General features: G+C 43.2%; 1 protein-coding gene and 1 long non-coding RNA gene across 2 annotated transcripts in view; one reads left to right on the forward strand and one right to left on the reverse strand.

Annotated features, from left to right (window-relative positions):
* The window catches only part of LOC310669698, a 173191-nt gene that overhangs the window by 101601 nt on the left and 51114 nt on the right, over window positions 1–20476 (reverse strand). The window lies entirely within an intron of this gene.
* RPL35 (ribosomal protein L35) lies at window positions 1053–5738 on the forward strand. Its single transcript, XM_083422753.1, has 4 exons — window positions 1053–1173; window positions 3023–3159; window positions 4137–4218; window positions 5526–5738. Exons 1-4 carry the CDS (start codon window positions 1171–1173, stop codon window positions 5673–5675), a joined length of 372 nt encoding a protein of 123 aa, XP_083278879.1. The 5' UTR covers window positions 1053–1170; the 3' UTR covers window positions 5676–5738.

The following is a 20476-nucleotide window of genomic DNA, read 5'->3' on the forward strand; positions in this document are numbered from 1 at the left end:
GTGTTTGGAGTTGTAGTCCAAAACTTCTGGATGAAGCCCTACACATATATTTTCAGAAGCTCCATTGAGTTCAATGGGCCTTACTCCCTGGAAAGTATGATATCCAAGCCCAGTTTTTTAAGGTGCCACAACACTATTTGGTAGCAGCCCAAGTACCTGCTTGCCTGGGAGTAAACTCTATTCATCTCACTGGGACTTAGGTAGAGGTAAAGGGACCCCTGACCATTAGGTCCAGTCGTGACTGACTCTGGGGTAGCGACACTCATCTCGCTTTACTGGCCGAGGGAGCCGGCGTACAGCTTCCGGGTCATGTGGCCAGCATGACTAAGCCACTTCTGGCAAACCAGAGCAGCGCACGGAAATGCCGTTTACCTTCCTGCCGGAGCGGTACCTATTTATCTACTTGTACTTTGATGTGCTTTCGAACTGCTATGTTGGCAGGAACAGGGACTGCGCAACGGGAGCACACCCCATCGCGGGGATTTGAACCGCCAACCTTCTGATCGGCAAATCCTAGGCTCTGTGGTTTAACCCACAGTGCCCCCAGGATTGCACTAGTTTCTCTTTCTCTTTTTTGTGAGTAGTCTTGAGCATTTTCATGGAATTGGTATATAAATACCAATACCAGTTGGTATATAAATAATGTAAAGAAAACAATCCTTGGTTGCATCCATTAATTGTGGAGATTACTCTTATCTGGTAAATAAATTAATAAATGTAAAAAAGCCCACATCACCAGATAGCAAATGTAACAAAACCAACCACCACCATCAAAACCAACAATTTTTATTAATATGCCTCCGTTATCAGGAGGTTTTCATTTCATTTCATTTGCAATTAGTTGATTGAATTGGGCTGCTTTCTAATTGCTAAATAATTCGATTACTATATTGATCATCCCTTTAATGCTCTTAATATAAATGCTTAACATAAGCCCCAGGAGAGGGGGGCACGCGAACAGAATTCACAAACTGCAGCTGAGCCACTCATCTGGTTACATAGGCTAAACCATTACGAGAGGGGGAGACAAGAATAAGACCTTTTACTCTCCTCCCAGTCCCCCCCGCGCGCTATGCGTTCATTGGTTGAGTCCGCCTTACCGGCTTCCTGACCCTTGCAGGCTTCCGTTCTTTCTTTTCGCTTTGGTAGCCTGGGAGCGTAGTGGACGCCATGGTGAGTGCGGGGCTGGGGGGGTCGTTTTAATCCGCTTCCATCAGTCCCTAGAATAAGGTTTTGGGAAACGGGGATGGATGGGACGGGACGAGGGAAAGCTGGAAGATTTAGGCGGCACGAAGAGCTCGGTTTTGGGTGGCTTTTAAGCGGAAGAAAAATGGCCGTTTGTCTTGGATGGTTTTGTTGGGATTATTGCATTGCAGGGGGTTGGACTAGATGACCCTTGGATGCATTTCCAATTTGTGATCCTACGAAATGGGGAGCTACGTCGGGGGCGGTATTGCGATACGGAGGTCCGGTTTGAGTAGGCGCGCCGAGTCAGGCTTAAGGGAAGAAAGAGCCCCGATGTGGGGAGGAAAATAATAGTTTACAAGGTATCGGACTGCGCAGCTTGTTTTCTTGATTGTCTGGGTGAAATGTCAGTGCATTTTTATTTTATTTTTGGAAGCTGGAGGGCTCCTGGTTGGGTACGTGAAGGCCTTTTCTCACGTTACATCGTGGCACATCTGGGTTTGCTGTGACAAGCATCCTTGTTGGTGGTTCCCCAAGAAACTTAACCCGCCCTTGCACGTGCACGTGATCCTTCTGATGTCTACAACATAAATTCAAAGCGTGTGTGGCCCAAAACTGAGTGGTGGAACAGAGGTGCTGCTTGCAGGTGGTCTCAGGTTCAGTTACCCAACATTTCCAGCTTTTCCAGGTCTCTGGTGTCTACCTGGTGTCTGTATAGACCACTAACAAAAGAGATTCCATCACTTTCCAAGGATGTTACAAAGCCCACATCTGCGGGCTGATTTTCAGTCTGACTGAGATGTAAGAGCAGGATATGTTGTGTTATAGGTAGCCTAGAGTATATCCATGTTCTGCAGTTATTATTATTTTTAATGTTAATGCCTTTCTGTTTTTTGCACATCTCTTATTCAAACTTTGTTCCTCACTGAGTGTTACTAATGCATGTTAAGAGAATATTGTTCCAAATCTTATCTGGTGTATCTAAGTGTGTGCTGTGTCAGTTAGCCTAAGCTAGGCCTTCTAATGGAGATGTAGGCACTGTGGTGCCCTGAAGATATTCTGGGGCAACTCCTGTAATGCCAGGCCATTGGGCATGTTTGCTAGGGTTGGTGGTAGTGAAACATCTGGAGGGCACCACAATGTGTAACTGGGAGCACGGAATGCTTCCTTTGGAAATGCATGTATTTCCCCACTCCATATACAGGGGTGACCACAGAATTCATGTCCTGTATGCCTGAGACAGCAGAAAGAGCTGCTTTGAAAGCCCCTTGCTGATTTGGATGCCAGGGATCAGTAATACTAATGTGTAGTTTGGCCCCATATGCAGTATACTTTTAAAGCCACTTTAAACAGTCATGCCTTTCCCCAAAGAACCCTGGAAGCTGTAGTATGTTAAGTGTTCTTAGCGCTGTTAGGCCTGTTTCCTCTTGGGGCTACTATTCCCAAAGTGGTTTAACAGTTAGTCCCTCTTGCCCTGGGGAGCAGTGAGAGTTTTAGCTCTGTGGTGGGAATAGGCATTTTCTTACAACTCCATGGAAATAGCACCACTGATCTCAGATCGTTCCCAACAACTTGAGGGGTTTTTTTTAAAACTTGCAAGGGCTTTTATTTTATTTTTTTATTGTGGTATGCAGGTTAACTTTGGTCCTCAAGAAGATTTTATACAGTGGTATTTCAAGGACAGAACAGAGAGCGGTCTTAATTGACTGCATTTACTTACAGTAGACCATTGAAATGAATGGACCTTAGTTAATCACATCCTGCTCTGAGTAGAACTGGGTATAACCCAGTGAACTCCTTTGTCTTGCTCTGATTCCATGTTCAATCTTGTTCCTAGGCCAAAATCAAAGCCCGTGACCTACGAGGGAAGAAAAAGGAAGAGCTGCTGAAGCAGCTAGATGACCTCAAGGTGGAACTCTCTCAGCTGCGGGTCGCCAAGGTGACCGGTGGAGCAGCCTCCAAACTTTCAAAGATGTGAGTTCACCACCACAGCTGTGCTACAAGCCCTGACATTTTGGGGACCTGGGTGCCTGATATTTGTAAGCAGAGCCTTTCACTGTTGGAAGCTTGCAGCCCTCCCTTTGTCGTTTTCACGCAGAGATTAAATTTGCTGCCTCCCCCCAACCCAAACTGCCAAGCTTTTAATGTTTCTATGCATAACTGGCAGCCTCTCAGAGCTGCAGGGAGAGTGTCTGTTTCAGACTGGTACAAATTGATGGGTCACATCCATTCAATACATATAAAGCACTCTTACACCGCTCCAAAGAATCCTGGGAACTGCAGTTCATTAAGGCTCTTCCAACAACTCTCAGAATCCATAACAGACTACTGTTCCCAGAATTATTTGGGGAAAGGGAAGCGACCATTAAAGTGGCATTATATGCATGATGTATCTGCATCCATGGAGACAGACCTCTGCTTAGTGAGTAACTCTGACTGCTAAATTTTGCTTCTGTATTCAGGAGCAGTACACCTTTGATTACCAGACATTGAGGGCAAACACTCATCTTGCTTTTGATTTCTCCCTATGGAGTTGGGTTGGTCACTGCTGAATAAAGGAGATTGCTAAATGGACCATTGGATTCACTCATTTCTTAAGCTGAATAGGATTGGTTGGGCCATCCAAGTAACTGACACCACAGCTCATTAGTACAGCACTACTTTGTTCACTTGAAGCCATTTTACCCACTTACATTTTTAGCTAACAAGGCTAACACGGGCTTATAGAAGTTCCTGCCCTAGGCTTACAGTCTAAAAGACACAACACAAAAGAAAAATGGATGAGTTTGGAAAGAGGAAAAATAAGCAGACACACTCTTCCGACTGTATGTTATCCTTCAGCAGTAATGAATTTTAAGTGTCCAGTATGTTGGAAAAACTAATGAATTCAAGTGCCGGCTTTTGGCTGCGCTTTGCACTGAGCCATAAGTCTCTCTTTCTGCCCCTTGCAGCCGGGTGGTTCGTAAATCCATTGCCAGAGTGCTGACAGTCATTAACCAGACCCAGAAGGAAAACCTCAGGAAATTCTACAAAGTGAGTCTGGAGTTTCATTTAAAGTTTATTTTTCTGTGGCCCACCCTTTTTCTTGCAGTTGCTTTTGGTGGATCAAGGGTGGAGGGAGGACTCCCAGTGAAAGTGTTGGCACCATGTTCATAATAGGTTGCATCAAATGTTGGTCTTACTCAAAAGAGCAAACCTATTGAAATGAGTGCACATGTCTTATGTTAGGCCCATTAATTCCAGTGGTTCTGTTGTGAGTAGACCTTGGTTGGATGCAACCTATTAACTCTGGGAGGAGCCTTAAGTGGATTAAATATTAAGGCAAGTTGGATAATCTCAATATTGGGGGCGGGGGGCGTCTTTCCAAAGTGCCAGAGATTGCAAGGCTAACACCCAGCACTGCTCGAAACTCTGTGGATGCAGTGTGAATCTGTACTTGCTAAAGCAGCCTCCTGCTGGATAACTTTGGCTGGGCCATGTGGTCTAAGCAGTTGTCTAGTAGGTACACAATGCTCTGAGGGTGTCGTACTTCTGAGCAATGGTCTGGGCCTCTGGGTAACCTTTCTATGGGCCGATGGCCAGTGATGTAGTTCTTCTGGAAATCTTTAATCAAAACACATTTTGGGTGGTGCGGACATACGATTTTTGTAAGCAAAATTTTAAAAACTAGAAGCATCATTAATTTTACTGTGTATGAGTATCTGAAGATTTTGAGGCCATAGCTCTTCAGATTATGCATGCAGAGCATCTACTCTGCCTGCATAAGGTCCCAGGTTCAATCCCTTGCATCTCTAGGTATGGCTGGCAATGTTCCCATTTGAAACCCTGGACATCCACTCGGTGTAAACAATGCTGAGCTAGAGGTATCATTGGACTGACTGAGTATAAGGCAACTCTCTCTGTGCCAGTTTGAGTTGACCAGGCATGAAGAACTTTTGGCCTTCCAGTTGCTGCTGAACTACAACTCCCATCATTCGCAATGAGCACAGCCCGTGGTCAGGTATGATGAGGGTTGTAGTTAAGCAACATCTGGAGGACCCAAGGTTCCAGATCCCTGGATTAGACATGCACTGTTCTACAGCAACTGGTATTGAGAGGCGTAGTACCTCTGATCCTGGAGGGAGCATATAGCCATTACAATGGCTAGTCCTTTTGTAGTGTTCGTATTTGCCACAGGCAGCCAGGCAAGTAGCCTTCACCAAGCCTTACTGACACAAAAGTGGTCACATTTTTGTGTACCCAGAATTTCAGACTGCAGCTGCCTCTGTTTTTGTTCATGAGGTCTCCTGTGTCTCTTCTAAAAGTCCATTCTGAGCCTAGATTCTCTGTTCTGCAAACAGGGCAAGAAATACAAGCCTCTAGACTTGCGGCCTAAGAAGACACGTGCCATGCGGCGCAGGCTAAACAAACACGAAGAAGGTCTGAAGACCAAAAAGCAGCAGCGAAAAGAACGCCTGTACCCGCCTCGGAAATACGCTGTGAAGGCATGAGCCCTAACTTCAGCATCCTGATCCTCTGGCCGGCATTTTCCTATTAAATGTGTTTTGGCTGTAGTTGCGTCTCGTTGACGTGGTTTCTTGCAGCTCTGGGAGGGTAACAGGGTTTTTTGAAAGATGGGCAGATTTCAAAGATATGCTTTTGATGATTATACCATTCATGTAGAAAATCTTGAGAGTGGGGAAGGATGCTTTGCATTCAGAAGGCCCCAGGTTCAAACTCCAGCTTTTCTTGGTGAGGCTGGGAAACACTGTCTGCCTGAAACTTTGTAGAGACCCTGCCAATCAAAAAATAAGGTCACATCCACTCCATACATTTAAAGCACGTGGCCTTCCCTAAAAACAGTCAGAACTGTAGTTTGCCCTTTCATGGAGCTACAATTCCATGAAAGAGACATAGGCTGTGGTGTGATGCGTCTTACCCATTTACACCACTAGGTCTTTCTATTAGCAAATGATCTGTTGCCACAGTGAGGGTAAGTATTTTCCTGTGGAAGCAAATAATGCACATGATGCAACCTTTGAGTCATTCTATAGGCCCATATATCCTGGGGATGGGCCAAGTATCTATACAGCAGCTCTCATCAGCTGTGGCCATGGGCCATGCTGTCCTGGGCTGATTTTATAGTCCACAACATTTGGAAGAACCATGTTGACTGCTTGATCTGGGTTGCTTGTCATTGTCTCCCGGTTGATGGTTGCTTGTGGAGGATCTTCCTCAGCTCCTTGAAACATCGTCACTGGAGCCTGAATTGCTGGCACATGAGTTTGTAGTTCATTTCCTTTATGTTATGAACTGCTGTGTGACTCCAGTCCTGTTTTATCAAAATTTTATCTTAAATTTCCAAAGGATCTGGTAAGGAACTCTACTTTTAAGTCAGAAGACTTGTGGTCCTCCAGCTGTTGAGATACCCACCTAATGTGCATGGTCTGTAACATCTGGAGGCCAGAGGTTCCTTCTCACAACCTTCACCCTATTTACTATTCACCACAACAACTCAAAACTGCACAGAAATTTCTCATTTATAACCTCTATATTCCAACGTTCCTTTCAGGAACTTAAGGTGACATACAGAAGTTTTCCCTTCATTTTACTTTCAGAACAACCCTGTAAGGTGGTTAAATTATATTAAATTTATTTGCTGCAATTATATCCCACCTTTTTCTCCAAGGAGCATACATGGTTCTCCCCTTCCTCATTTTATCCCCACAACAACCCTGTGAGGTAGGTAGGTCAGACCAAGAGCCCAAGCGACTGGCCCAAGGTCGTTGAGTGAGTTTCATGGCCGAGTGGGAATTTGAACCCTGGTCTTCCAGGTCGTAGTCCAGTACTCTTATCCACTGCAACAAACTTAGCTGAAACCCAAGAGTCCTTGCATCTTAAGTATCCATGCTTGTGGATTCTTTAAAAAAGGATTGCCATTGAGTAGTGTTAAAGAGTTAATAGCAAAAAGGATGCCGGCTAGAGAGAACACAACAGTAAGCCTGAGTGGGCGCAGGCACATGGCTGCAGGCAGGCACACACAGTGATGTTAAATTCTCGAGAATAATTTTTTTTGGAGAATATTCTCGATTAATGAGAATATTAGAGAATTTTCATTTAAAATAGAACATTCATTTTAATGCATTGAAAATGATATAATTACAGTAGTTAATATACAGTACATGTTTGTTCATGGGGAAACTTGTTCAGATGGCAACCAAAAACTATACAGGTACTTTTATTCGATGGGGCATTCTTTGATTTTTTGCACCAAACTTAAGATTGAAAATTCATCATGAATGACTCAAGTTAATTACTAAGCCTGCTGTTTTGGTGACTAAAACACAGCTTGATAAACAAAACCATATGCATACATATAAGAAAGAAGCCACTAACTATTAAATATATTATCGTTATATCATAATATATTTCAGTATGTCAGTCTCTGGTAAATGGCATGTTGTACCACTGCAAAATCCATGTTACAGTACTGGCACTAAATAAAAATATAGAAATGTCAACTGTTTAAATCAAGGCCACCTCACATGCTGTTACACATAATTGTATAGGCCTAGGTACTTTAAATGTATAAAGCATTAAAGCTACTTTGTGTAAAAAATATCACACTGTATGGCCAAGGGTATAGAATTGCTAAGAATAAGGTCACACCAAAATAGAAAAAAAGCATATTACATATACAGTGGTACCTCTGGTTACGTACTTAATTCATTCCAGATGTCTGTTCTTAACCTGAAACTGTTCTTAACCTAAAGCACCACTTTAGCTAATGGGGCCCCCTGCTGCTGCCGCGTGTTTTCTGTTCTCATCCTGAAGCAAAGTTCTTAACCTGAGGTATTATTTCTGGGTTAGCGGAGTCTGTAACCTGAAGCGTCTGTAACCCAAGGTACCACTGTACAGTAGTACCTTGGGTTACAGACGCTTCAGGTTACAGATGCTTCAGGTTACAGACTCCGCTAACCCAGAAGTAGTACCTTGGGTTAAGAACTTTGCTTCTGGATGAGAACAGAAATCGTGCTCCGGTGGCACGGCGGCAGCAGGAGGCCCCATTAGCTAAAGTGGTACCTCAAGTTAAGAACAGTTTCAGGTTAAGAACGGACCTCCAGAACGAATTAAGTTCTTAACCTGAGGTACCACTGTAGTTGAAATGCATACGAATTCAAATGTTCATCAAATTAAATGAATAGCATTTTTAAAACTAAAAGAAAAAAGTTTTCTGTAGCTCACATTTCAGAACTGCCAATAGTGAATGACACAATGCCCAGTAATGTAACTGGATTAAAAAAAATCATTATTCATTACCTACACTGGCAATATAACAGCTTGACTCATTATTTACTAGTTTTTTTAATGTGACTTGTAAAACTGGTTCTTACATTAGAATTTACAGTTTGTGGAGAATATTCTCCGGAGAATTTTCTATCAGGGAATATTCTCACCTCACCTCACTACACCCACCCACACACCCTCTGTATTCATTGCAACAGCTGCAGCTCCTTCCTGCTCCACCCTGAGCAAACTTTAGTTGGGTCAGATCAACTTTTTGGCAGTGCCGCACATGGCAGCATGGGGTCAAAAGCGGGTGGGAGTGTGGCAGGAGGTAGCTGCTGGACAGGTTAGGTCTGAGCATCCTGTTTATTCAGTTGCAACTGGGTTCCTACAGGTAGGCAGCAAAGAACCCAGGACAAAGACATACCGTATTTTTCACCCTATAGGACGCACTTTTCCCCCTCCAAAAATGAAGGGGAAATGTGTGTGCGTCCTATGGGGCGAATGCAGGCTTCAGGAAGCTCTCTGTAAGCCTTGGGAGCCCGCGGGAGTTCCCGGCGGGCTACCTAGGCTTGCGGATAGCAGCCTGCATCTCGAAGCCTGGGGCGCGCTGCACAGCGCGCCCCAGGCTTCGGTCTCCCCGCCGCCAGCCCCACAAGCTCGAGGGACAGCCGGGAGGTGGAACGCCGCCATCCTGCTGTTCCCCGACCTGGTTTGGGCTTCAGGCAGATATCCGCAAGGCGTGGGAGCCTGGGGGGAAGTCGCACTGGTCTCCCAAGGCTTGCGGAGAGTTGCCTGTTCTGGGGGCTGGGGTTGGGGGAAGCTCGGGCTTCCCCCGCCCCAGTCCCGCGCCTGGGGGGGGAATTTTTTTTTCTTTATTTCCCCCCCAAAAAACTAGGTGCGTCCTATGGGGCAGAGCGCCCTATGGGGCGAAAAATACGGTATTTTAACCTTGATGCTTTAGGTCAGTGGCTTCCAACCTTTTCAGGTCCATGGCTCCCTTGACCAACCACATTCTTTCTCTGGCTCCCCTGAGGGAGCTGCTTACACTGGGGTTCCATTATAGCGCTTAAGTGGAGATTCCTGTCTTCTTCTGCCCTGCTCCATTCCGCCCTGCTCCTTTTCGGCACCATTTTTGGCATACATGTAAGTAGTAGCTCATGTGCCAACCCAATGAATGCCATTGCTCTGTAGGGCGAAGCTGACACACTACACGGCAGCTCCAGCCTGCCTTTCCCAAAATCAGTGTGCACATGGGGGTGGAGAGGGCAAAACAAGATTAAGATCAGAAGCAGAAAGGGCAAAATAATGTTAAGATCAAGCTACTTTGCTATTTTCTTGCATTTTTCGAGCCCTTTGTGCAAAACTAAGGAACTATTAGTTACTGAAGCTAGGGAGGATTTAAAGAAGATAAACAGTCCTGCGAACACGTTTCCCCATTTCTTCTAATGCTGTTTTATTTCAGGTGTCATTTATGGCCTTTTGAAAAAACGGAAGCAATTAAGCATTCCAGAGAGATAGCATCAAAAATAAAATGAGCCATACCTTTGTATTTTGGGCAAATTAATCCGGACATTTCCTGATTCTGTACTAAACAACAACAATTAACATTTGTTATAAGCCTATGCAACTGATGGCAGAGATGTCTAATGTATTTATTTATTTATTTACATACATGGGTGGCGGGAGAGAGAGATGCAGGTAGATAATGGGCTGCAATTAATGAAAGGACCCTGTGTCTCCCCTGACTGTTCAGGGTGCCATGACACTTTGGTTAACAACCAATGCCTTAGGTTTTGGGGCAGTATGTAACGTCACAAACTGCCAAATTACACAGAAAGGCAGAAGGGATTTAGGTACAGTGGTGAGGGGTGCAAAGACTGTGGTGCTGGGTACAAATGCAGTTACATTTGATAGGGTTACACAGGTATGACAACTTTGGGTGATTCAGACAAAAGGCTTGCAATCAGAGCGGTTGGTACCGTAGGTGTCAGAAGCAAGGCATTCAGATGCAATCAGATGTCATTTTTGACGTAGGTTTTGCCTTTCTCCATAAGGGAAATAAATTACAAGTCAAAGCAAGTTCCTTTGGGACAAACAGGTTGCTGACAATTTCAGAGCTTTCAAGGTTAAAAAGGAATGTAGCCTCAGGGTGGAACAATAGAAGGGCCTTTGCTCCAGAAAAGAGTTTGCAACAGTTTTGTCTTCGTACCCCAATAAGGTTATTCTGATTCAAAGTCATTTGTCCTTGTTACATTATTTGTGACATTCATAAAGGTTACAATTTGTCTATATATTGGTTTCAGTTTCATGCAAGTGTTATGTCAGAAAATGGTTTCAGAGTTGACAGGGTTTTCATTACAACCACAGGGTCATAGGAAAAGAATTTCAGGTCAAAGGATTCAAGTACAGTGGTACCTTGGTTCCCAAACCTAATCCGTTCTGGAAGTCTGTTCCAAAACCAAAGCGTTCTAAAACCAAGGCATGCTTTCTCATAGAAAGTAATGCAAAATGGATTAATCCGTTCCAAGCATTTAGAAACAACCCCTAAACAGTGGCGGAGGAAGTGCAGGCGGTGAGGGTGGTGCGCCCCGGGTGTCATCCCTGAAGGGGTGTGTGATATTGCTGTGCCACCCCCCGGGACACCCCACTCGCTGTGGGCAGCACACCCCTGGGCCACTCGCCCAGAAACCACCTTTTTGCAGGGGTACCTTGGTTTTAGAACAGCTTAGTTTATGAACAACTTGGAAATAGAATGCTGCAAACCCAGAAGTAGGTTTGCCTTGGAAGCGGAACATGTTCTGCTTCCTGTTGAGTGTGTTCCATCTGTAAATTGATTTCCCCCTCTGCTGATCAGAGGCTTCCTGTTGAGTCTGCCGGCTGCTGAGTCCCGAGCACCCACACAACACAGAGGTGATATTTGGAGCTTTTGTTTTTGCTATTTTTTGCATTTTTGTTTGTGTGGCTTTTTCAGTTTTTTGACTGTGACTTGTTCTTCGTTTTATGGGACTGACTTGCAACTGTGACTTGTGACTTGTTTTTGTGACTGTGTGGAACCCAGTTCAGCTACTGATTGATTGATTGTGTGACTGCAGAAATGGATAAAAGCCCTCCATCCAAACAATGACTATCATCAGTGCACATAAGAAAAAAAAATAATTTTAATTTTCATCATCTACAATACTGCCTTTTATTTTATAGTACAGTACATTGATTATTGCTTTCATTTTATGGATCAATGGTCTCGTTAGATAGGAAAATTCATGTTAAGTTGCTGTTTTAGGGGCAGAGGCAGAGCTAGCTGCTCTGGCACCTGGAGCAGCGCACGTGCTGTGCACCCAGGGCTGGGCTAGCTGCCCATAGGGACATGGAGAGCGGAGAGCATCCCAGGGGGGTTCCGACTGACAGGCCAATTTAGCTTGTTAGCGCAGTTTTGGGTGCATTTATCTTAAGGCACCACTAGGTGAATGTGTTTGTGTGGGACACACTTATTTACATGCACCCCCTATGCATGTGTGTATGTTTTTCTTTTTTTTACAACAATACATGCATGCAAGCTCCCATTAGGGTAGCCACCTTTGGCTGGGCAAAATAAGGAGCAAGCTGGGGGGGGGATTACTTTAGCTGGTACAGAATGAGCAATCCATTACAATGGGTTGTTTCTAATGCTGGTCATAATCATAGAGTAGATTCAATGAAATTTATGGATCTAAGTTAGCAATGCACATTAATTTCAGTGACTCACATCCTCTCCCCTCGTTCAATTTCTGTCTGCCCGAAGAAAACCCAGCCAAAAAGGAAGAAAGAAAGAAAGAAAGAAAGAAAGAAAGAAAGAAAGAGGTGGAGATAGCAACAAATTCTGTTTCTCTTCCTAACAGAGCTTTACCTCCAACATCCCTTTCCATGTAACTGCTAAGGCCAAGTCATTCACATACACACACGCGCGCATCTTAGTCAGACAAGTTCATTCAACCACTAGGGTTACATCTTTTCTTGTCACATATTTGAGACATTTAAAAAAAGAATTAATCTGCTATCTATAGGTATTCATAGAATCATAGAAATGTAGAGTTGGAAAGGACCCTGAGGGTCATCTTGTCCAACCCCCTGCAATGTTAACTGTAATAAATGAAAATCTGCCCTTATGGGGGACAGAAGAGCCCTTTTAGAGTCCTTTGCAGGTTCTCCATCGGTCAGAGAAAATAACAGAGGCCAACCAGAGAATATTGAGAAGCAAAGCAGCTAGTAAGCCTGATCTTTATTGAACTGTTGCAACAGGGTGCCCCCTTCACACGCAGGAGAAGGAGGAGGACCCCAAACAAAGGTGTGCCTGCCCTTATATAGACATTTTTAATTGCTTGCCCTGGAGTTCAAGACCACCCTAGAAACATCATACATACATCACAGAAAGGGATGTAGCTCAAGAGAAATCTGAGTACGTTGTTTACCTCCTGTCATCTTCTGTCTGGCAAGTTTCCTGTTAATGCTTATGGTATTTGTTTGGATACCCTGGGGAGCCTGGCCAGTCTTTTGTAATGATAAATACTTAGTTCCTGAGCCCAGTTACATTGTTGTTTAGTCGTGTGGACTCTTCGTGACCCCATGGACCAGACCACGCCAGGCACTCCTGTCTTCCACTGCCTCCCGCAGTTTGGTCAAACTCATGCTGGTACCTTCGAGAACACTGTCCAACCATCTTGTCCTCTGTCATCCCCTTCTCTTTCCCAACACCAGGGTCTTTTCCAGGGAGTCTTCTCTTCCCATGAGGTGGCCAAAGTATTGGAGCCTCAGCTTCAGGATCTGTCCTTCCAGTGGGCTGATTTCCTTAAGAATGGAGAGCCAGGTCACAGGCTCACCCTATTCATACACAGACATACCCTGAAGACAGGATTTGTGAATGAAAAGACAATGGGGAGACTTTTCCATTTCCCTTTGACCTTGCAGAAAAAAACATTTGGTCAGTTTGGGAGTCAAAATGGTTTCTGGGCTGTTTTCCTGTGCTGCTTCAGACATGTGGTTTATATTATTTATGTATGTGTTTGCTTGGTACATTTATGAACATTTATTATATATATAAGACCTTAATTTATTTATTTCACAACTAAAGCATCATTTAAAGTACTCTTATACCACTTTAGCAGTCATGGAGTCCCCCCCCCCAAAGAATCCTAGTTTGTTTGGAGGCCCCCAATTCCTCTCCCAAATATATAGTCCGTGGAGTCCTCTGCGAAGAAGGATTAATTGCTATATCACTGTTCTTCTTCAGGTAGCAAAATGTATTGGGCCAACCTAGTTCTCTTTATACAGACAGGAATGGCTTCCTGTTCCTTCCAGCTAAGCGAAACTAGGCTGCCCTTCTGAGCTAAAGTGGTTTGCCAGTTCCTCCTTCTTGTTCCTCCTGGGGACAGTGCCTTAAACTGCTTTTCAAAGTATTTTTTTCCTTGTTTGCTGATTAAACTGAAGGTGGGGGGAAAGTCTGAATCACCATGTGTTTCTGTTCAAGCCGCTGTTATGGATCACATTCCCAACTCCTACCTAGGTATCAGATCCTTTTAAGAGTGGGCAGCCCTGTTTTACTTATTTACACTTTTGCCCACCTCTTTCTCCAAGGAGCTCATTGGCAAACATGATTCCTTTTCCTCCCCAGCAATCCTGTGAAGGAGGTTAGTCTGAGTGTGAGTGCCTGGCCCAGGGCCACTCAGTGTGTTTCACAGCCAAGCAGGGATTTGAACCTGTATCTGGAGCACCTTGGAAGCTGCTGTGAGTGCTTTTCTTGTCAATAAAGAGTTAACTATCAGAGGTCTGCCTTCCTTGGCTGGGGAGGACCAGGACACATGGTCCCATGTTCAATCCCCTGCATCTGTAGGTAGGGCTGGGAACACACGCACTCCCCCCCACACAATTGAAACCAAGGAAACCCTCTACTGGAAGGATCAGTGATTTGATTCAGTATAAGGCAAGCTTCCAGCACTGCTAGGCGTTCTCTCATTTTTTCACTTTTTCAATCTTGATTTTGGTTCTTCACATTGCACACCAGTTTGAGAACTTTATACAGTAGTGCCTCTGGATGCAAACGGGATCCATTCCGGAGCCCCGTTCGCATCCAGAAGCAAATGCAACCTGCATCCACACGTCTGCACATCTGTGGGTCGTGATTCGCCACTTCTGTGCATGCGCGTGGAGTCATTTCGACTGTCTGCGCATGCGTGAGCGGCGAAACCCGGAAGTAATGCGCTCCGTTACTTCTGGGTTGCTGCAGCGAGCAACCCGAAAATACTTATCCCGGGGCTACTTCAACCCGAGGTATGACTGTTTTTGTTTCTTTTTAAATTCTCATGAGAAGTCATCCGCATTTTAAACTGAATTTATACTAATAGCCACTCAATTTCGCTTAATGTACACATTGATTTTGCACAGCATTCCCCCCTAGCACAATGCATGTTATTTTAGCCATTCAGGGCACCCTTATGCGTGCTTTTCTATAGCAGATGCATTTTCCTACATACGAGTTGGCTAAGAGAACTGCCCTGGAAAATCCAGGGAAGTGAGAGTTTTGAAAGATGGTGCATATTTTCCTTCTGGCCTTGTTTCGGAAATTGCGAGTTACGTACAGTTTAAGTTTTCCTTTAACGGAATCTGATTCCTTCCTTCCATCTCTAGTATGAACACAAGAGGGATGTGCTTCTTGTCAGGGGAAGACAAGTCTCTCCTGCTAAGAAGCCAAAGCTTACAAAACAGAAATCTGTTACACAAGCCAAATGAACCACACCTAATCCTTACTCCAACTGCTGAAATCCTTGCCTGAACTGTGTGAGATAGACTTGTGTGACTCAGCTTGCATTTCTGCATGGAGTTGAAGTAGTTTACTTTAGGATTATTGTTATTGTGCAAGTAAGGGGTGCCAAGTTAAATAAAAATATTGGGGAGGGGGCAGATAAGCCCCAGCCAGAATCCTGTCCAGCTTAGGCTTGGTTCTCTATGGTCCTCCTCAGGCAGGGATGTGATACCCAGGCTTCTTTCCATAAAGGCTGACAGTAAAATCCCCTCCCCCCCTTTTGGTAAATAAATTTTTTTGGTTTTACAATTTCAACTTCAACAATTATTTTCCATCAAAAAAAGAATGAGAAATACAAAATATCCAACATGAAGTAAAAGAACTAAAATTTAATTATTATTTTTTAAAAAACATCTTTTCAGAGGTTCTCTTTAACCTCCTGACTTCCTTTCCTGGTTCATTGAATATATATATTTTCTGCATAATTATACTTAAACCTCTTTTTATTATCCTTAATATTTTATCCTAATTGCATATCATCAGTTTTTATTGTTTCAGTTCAAATTTCCTTTCATAAACTTTATCTTATTTTAACTACTTGCAAGTGTTTAGTCAAAGCCTGCCAATGTTTTTACTTGTTTACAATATTTTTGTACATATACAATAAATGCCTCCCATTCTTTTTTAAATTTCTCAATGTCATTGTCTCTGAGCTTTTCTGTAAGTTTTGCCATTTCTGCATTGCCCATCATTTTCTTTTTTTTTTTGAAATAATTTTTATTAACAGGCCAATCACATCACATTGTTCAAATCACATTAGTTCCATATTATACAGCCAAATTTTAAATTTTTGGGGGGTACCCATATATCAAGCTCCGCACGAGTCCAAAATTCCAGATGACTCCAGACATCACTTATTTGCTGCTTTTATTCGACAGTTCCATCCAGTTCGATTCGGATAGACCTTTATTACCTTCTTTCTCTTCTTGTTGTTATCATTTATTCCTTTCTTTGCGATCTCTGATAATTTTCACAAACAGATTGAAAATTTGGCGTCTCTGTGTGGGTTTTGTGCTCTTCTTGTCCATCATTTTCAATTGCAATTCTTCTATTTTTGGTATCTTATCTTCCTTCTACATTTGGGCTAGTAAGATCTGGACTGCTGCTGTTGCGAACATAAACAGTTTTTTATTTTACTTTGGGATTTGATTTTCTGTTATTCCAGTAAAAATGCTTCTGTTTTTTTGGTAAAAGTCATTTTAAACATTTTCTTTAGTTCATTATACTGTATATCATTTCCCAGTAATTTTTAACCATTTTACATTCCCACCACATATGGTAAAAAGTACCCTCTTTTTCTTTACATTCCCAACACTTATTAGAACTTGTTCTATACATTTTTGCAAGTTTTACCAGTGTTATGTACCAACGATACATCATTTTAATATAGTTCTCTTTCAGTATTGTACATGCAGTAAATTTCAAATCCACCTTCCAAAGTAGAATTCCAAGTAGCTGCGGTAAAACAACATCTTCATTAGGACCAGCACAAAATTAGTACTATTTAATTATTATTGTCATTGATTTAGCAACCGTGTTCTAAAACAATCTACACACAATGTGATTAAAAGCATTTCAAAAACAAAAGCAACAAATACATTTAAAACTAAACCAAAACCCTATCAAACAAACCCTAACTTGTGGTTCAGACCCATTTATCTACCTGGGAAAGCTTGTTGGGACAAAAATGTATTCAGCTGTCTCTGTAAAGTGGGTCCCTGTCATCAGTGCCGGATTTAGGGTGATGTAGGTGGTTCCCCTGTATAGGGCACCAAGCCCAAGCTGAGGAGGCACAAAGTAACAACAACAACAACAACAACAGTAGCAGCAGCAGCAGCAAACAACAACACCTATATTTATACGGTTTCCTACTCTAGTTTGTCCTCGCTCAGGGCTCCATATTACCAAAGTCCATCTCTGCCCGTCATATTTCAGCAGTAATGCTGTTCCACAGAACAGGGGCAGCCACACTAAAAGCCCTGCTCCAAGTTACTGCAGATCAGGTTTCTGGGATCTTTGAAACTTGCAGGAGAATCTCCAACAGACCACAGTCATCTCTACAGGGTCTCTCAAGTATCACAAAGGAATGTTGCAGCCTTTTGAGTAAAGCAGAACTCTTATTCAAAGTGGATGTTAAACAAGCAAGCAAGCAAGCAAGCAAACAAACAAACAAATGAATAAACCAACAAAAATGGGGGGGGGGAGGAAAAGGGGATGGAGCAGCTCTCATTTGAAGAAACATTGCAGGATTTTGGGCTTTTTAGTTTGGACAAAGGGCAACTAAGAGTTGGAATGAGAGAAGTTTAAAAAAATTAGGCATGGCATGGAGACAGGGGGGTAGGGAAAAGCTTTTCTCCTCTCAAAACACTAAAATTTGTGGACATCCATTGAAGCGTACTTTTGAGAGATTTGGGACAGATAAAAGAAGATGACTCCTTCATACAGCACATAGTTAAACTATGGAACTCACTCCCACAGGAGGCACCAGGCTAGATGGCTTTAAAAGACGATTAGACGTATTCGTGGAGAAGAGGGCTAACCATGATGCTACACTTTGCCTGCACAGCTGGAGGCAGCAATGATTCTGAATACTAGCTGCTGGTAAGGCAGCATGGTGGAACGCGCTGAGGGCCGAGCCTAGCGGGTGCTGCAGGGCATCACAGCTATGATGTAGTGAATTGAGCAGAATGGAAGGTGAGGGGGGGAACGACCCAATTTTGGCCTTGCGCAGGACACCGCTGAAATTTGAAATACAGAAAGTCCGCCCCTGAGGGGATAGCGCTCTTATGCTTGGGTTCTGCTTGCAGGTTTCCCTCAAGTATTTGGTTGCCCACTTTAAGAACAGGATTAAAGAAAAAAAGAAAAAAGTTAGTGTAGCTCCAGTTTGCAGTCTTTTAAAATGGGCTAGATGGAGTGCTTTAGGATTTAATCTGGATGCATTTATGCCTTGTTTAACCCTTTCCCTTCCACACTGATTCCATGATACGGTTCACACAGTAGCCCATAGCAGTTTGGAGTGTGATGGAGGTCACATTGGGAAGCCTGCATGGGAGACAGCGCTAAACTTATGGCCCAGATCCAAATTTTGTATTGGTGGCTGCTGGAGGTCACTCAGCCAGCCCTCCTAGACACAGCACTCTGTTCCATTCTGGGAGCTGGCTGTGAATTTGCCAGAGAGTTCTGAAATGCTAGGAATGCAGACTCAGATAATCTTTACATCCGGTGGGAAGGAAGTACCAATCTCCAGCTTCCATAAAGATAAACCATCCACAGAAACAGCCCAGAATTCACCTGAAATGAATTTCCTCTTCAAAATCTTTTGTTAGCTTGATGTTTCCTTCCAGTCATTTGATGTTTGGCTGTTGATATTTGATATTACAGTATTCAGTATCTTGACATGCAATGGTATTGAGCATTGGCAATTGTATTAAGCTGCAGGCCTGATTGTATTTATTCAGAAGTAAGTGCTATTGAATACAGCGGGTGATGCATTGCTTGGAGATTAGATCTGCTGCCACTGTGGCTCCTACTGCCTGAGGTGGTCACCCCACCTTGCCTCATGGGTGGGCCAGCTCTGTATTGAATTCAGTGGGGCTTACTCCCGAATGGGGTTATGACTGCAGTATTAGAATTTGATGCTTTACATGCAATGATATTCTGGGTTGTCTCCAACCAGGTTTTACTCAGAGTAGACCCACCTTGCCTATTCAAATTCAAATATTTCAGTAGGCCTACACTGAGTGGGACTAACATCGGATACAACCTTTAGTACTGAATACTTAAATATTAATGCTTTATTTTTTATAATAATCTATAATGTTTGATAGATGGCTTATAATGGTTTTTAATCCCACTCAGTGACCAGTGTTGAAGCAATGATTTTTCAACATCTCCTTCGTTGGACTGGTCATGTTGTGCGGATGCCTGATGATCGTCTTCCAAAACAAGCACTATATTCTGAACTTAAAAATGGAAAGCGTAATGCTGGTGGTCAACAAAAGAGGTTTAAAGACTGTCTGAAGGCAAATCTAAAAAAAATGTAGTATAAACACTGGCAACTGGGAAACACTGGCCTGCGAGCGCTCCAGTTGGAGAACAGGCTTTACCAAAGGTGTCATAGTCTTTGAAGACACTCGAACTCAGGACTCAAGGGAGAAACGTGCTAAGAGGAAGGCACGCTTGGCAAATCCACACTGTGATCAACTCCTGCCTGGAAACCAATGTCCCCACTGTGGAAGGATGTGTGGATCCAGAACTGGCCTCCACAGTCACTTATGGACTCATTGTTAAAACCGTGTTTATGGAAGACAATCTTACTCAGCTATGAGCGATCACTAAAGGAGAAGAAGAATGGTTTTTAATGTGAAATATGTGACATGTAATATATTACAGTTGGCATGCGATGGTATTTAATATTTGATAAATTACATGAAATAGTACTCAGTATCACACAGTATATGAGAGGTTACATGCAGTAGTATTTAGAAGCTGATACCTGATATGACAGATGGCATGCAATGATGTGTAGTATTTTATATTTGACATGTAATGTTATTTGAAAATGGTGAATGAGAACTTATTACAGTAAATGGTTGATGTAAAATTAAAACAACCGAGAGATACCAATGTTATAAGAAAAACTGCTCCCATTCCCTTATGGGGTATTCCAGAACCCCTATAGAGTACTTAAGTGGGTTCCTTGTCGGTAGGTGAAAATAACAAAGGCCAACCAGAGTATATTGAAAAGCAAAGCAGCTGGTAAGCTTGACCTTTATTCAAGGAATTATTGCAACAGGGTCCCCACTCACCACACACAGGAGGCAGAAGAACCCCAAACTATGGTGTGCAAGCCCCTATAAAGACTTTTGAAATTGCTCACCCTATAGCCCAAGACCACCCACAAAACATCATCCAGCAGAATTTTGAGAGTGTTGCTTCTCTCCTGTCTGCCAGGATACCTGGTAATGCCTTACTTGCTTGCATTTTCTGGGTAGCCTGGCCATTCCTTTGAGATGGTAAATAGTTCCTGAATCTCTTAGGCATATTGATAGTGTGCTCAGATTAACAGATCCTTGCCGGGCTGTATTTGAAAAAGGAGGTGTAAGCGCCTACAGTCAAAAGACAATTGGAAAGCTTTTCGCATTTCCTTCCTCCTTGCAGAGAAATATTTGAGGGTCAATTTGGGAGAGT

This window comes from Podarcis tiliguerta (genome assembly GCF_965153285.1).
Source record: "Podarcis tiliguerta genome assembly, chromosome: Z".
Lineage (NCBI taxonomy): Eukaryota > Metazoa > Chordata > Lepidosauria > Squamata > Lacertidae > Podarcis > Podarcis tiliguerta.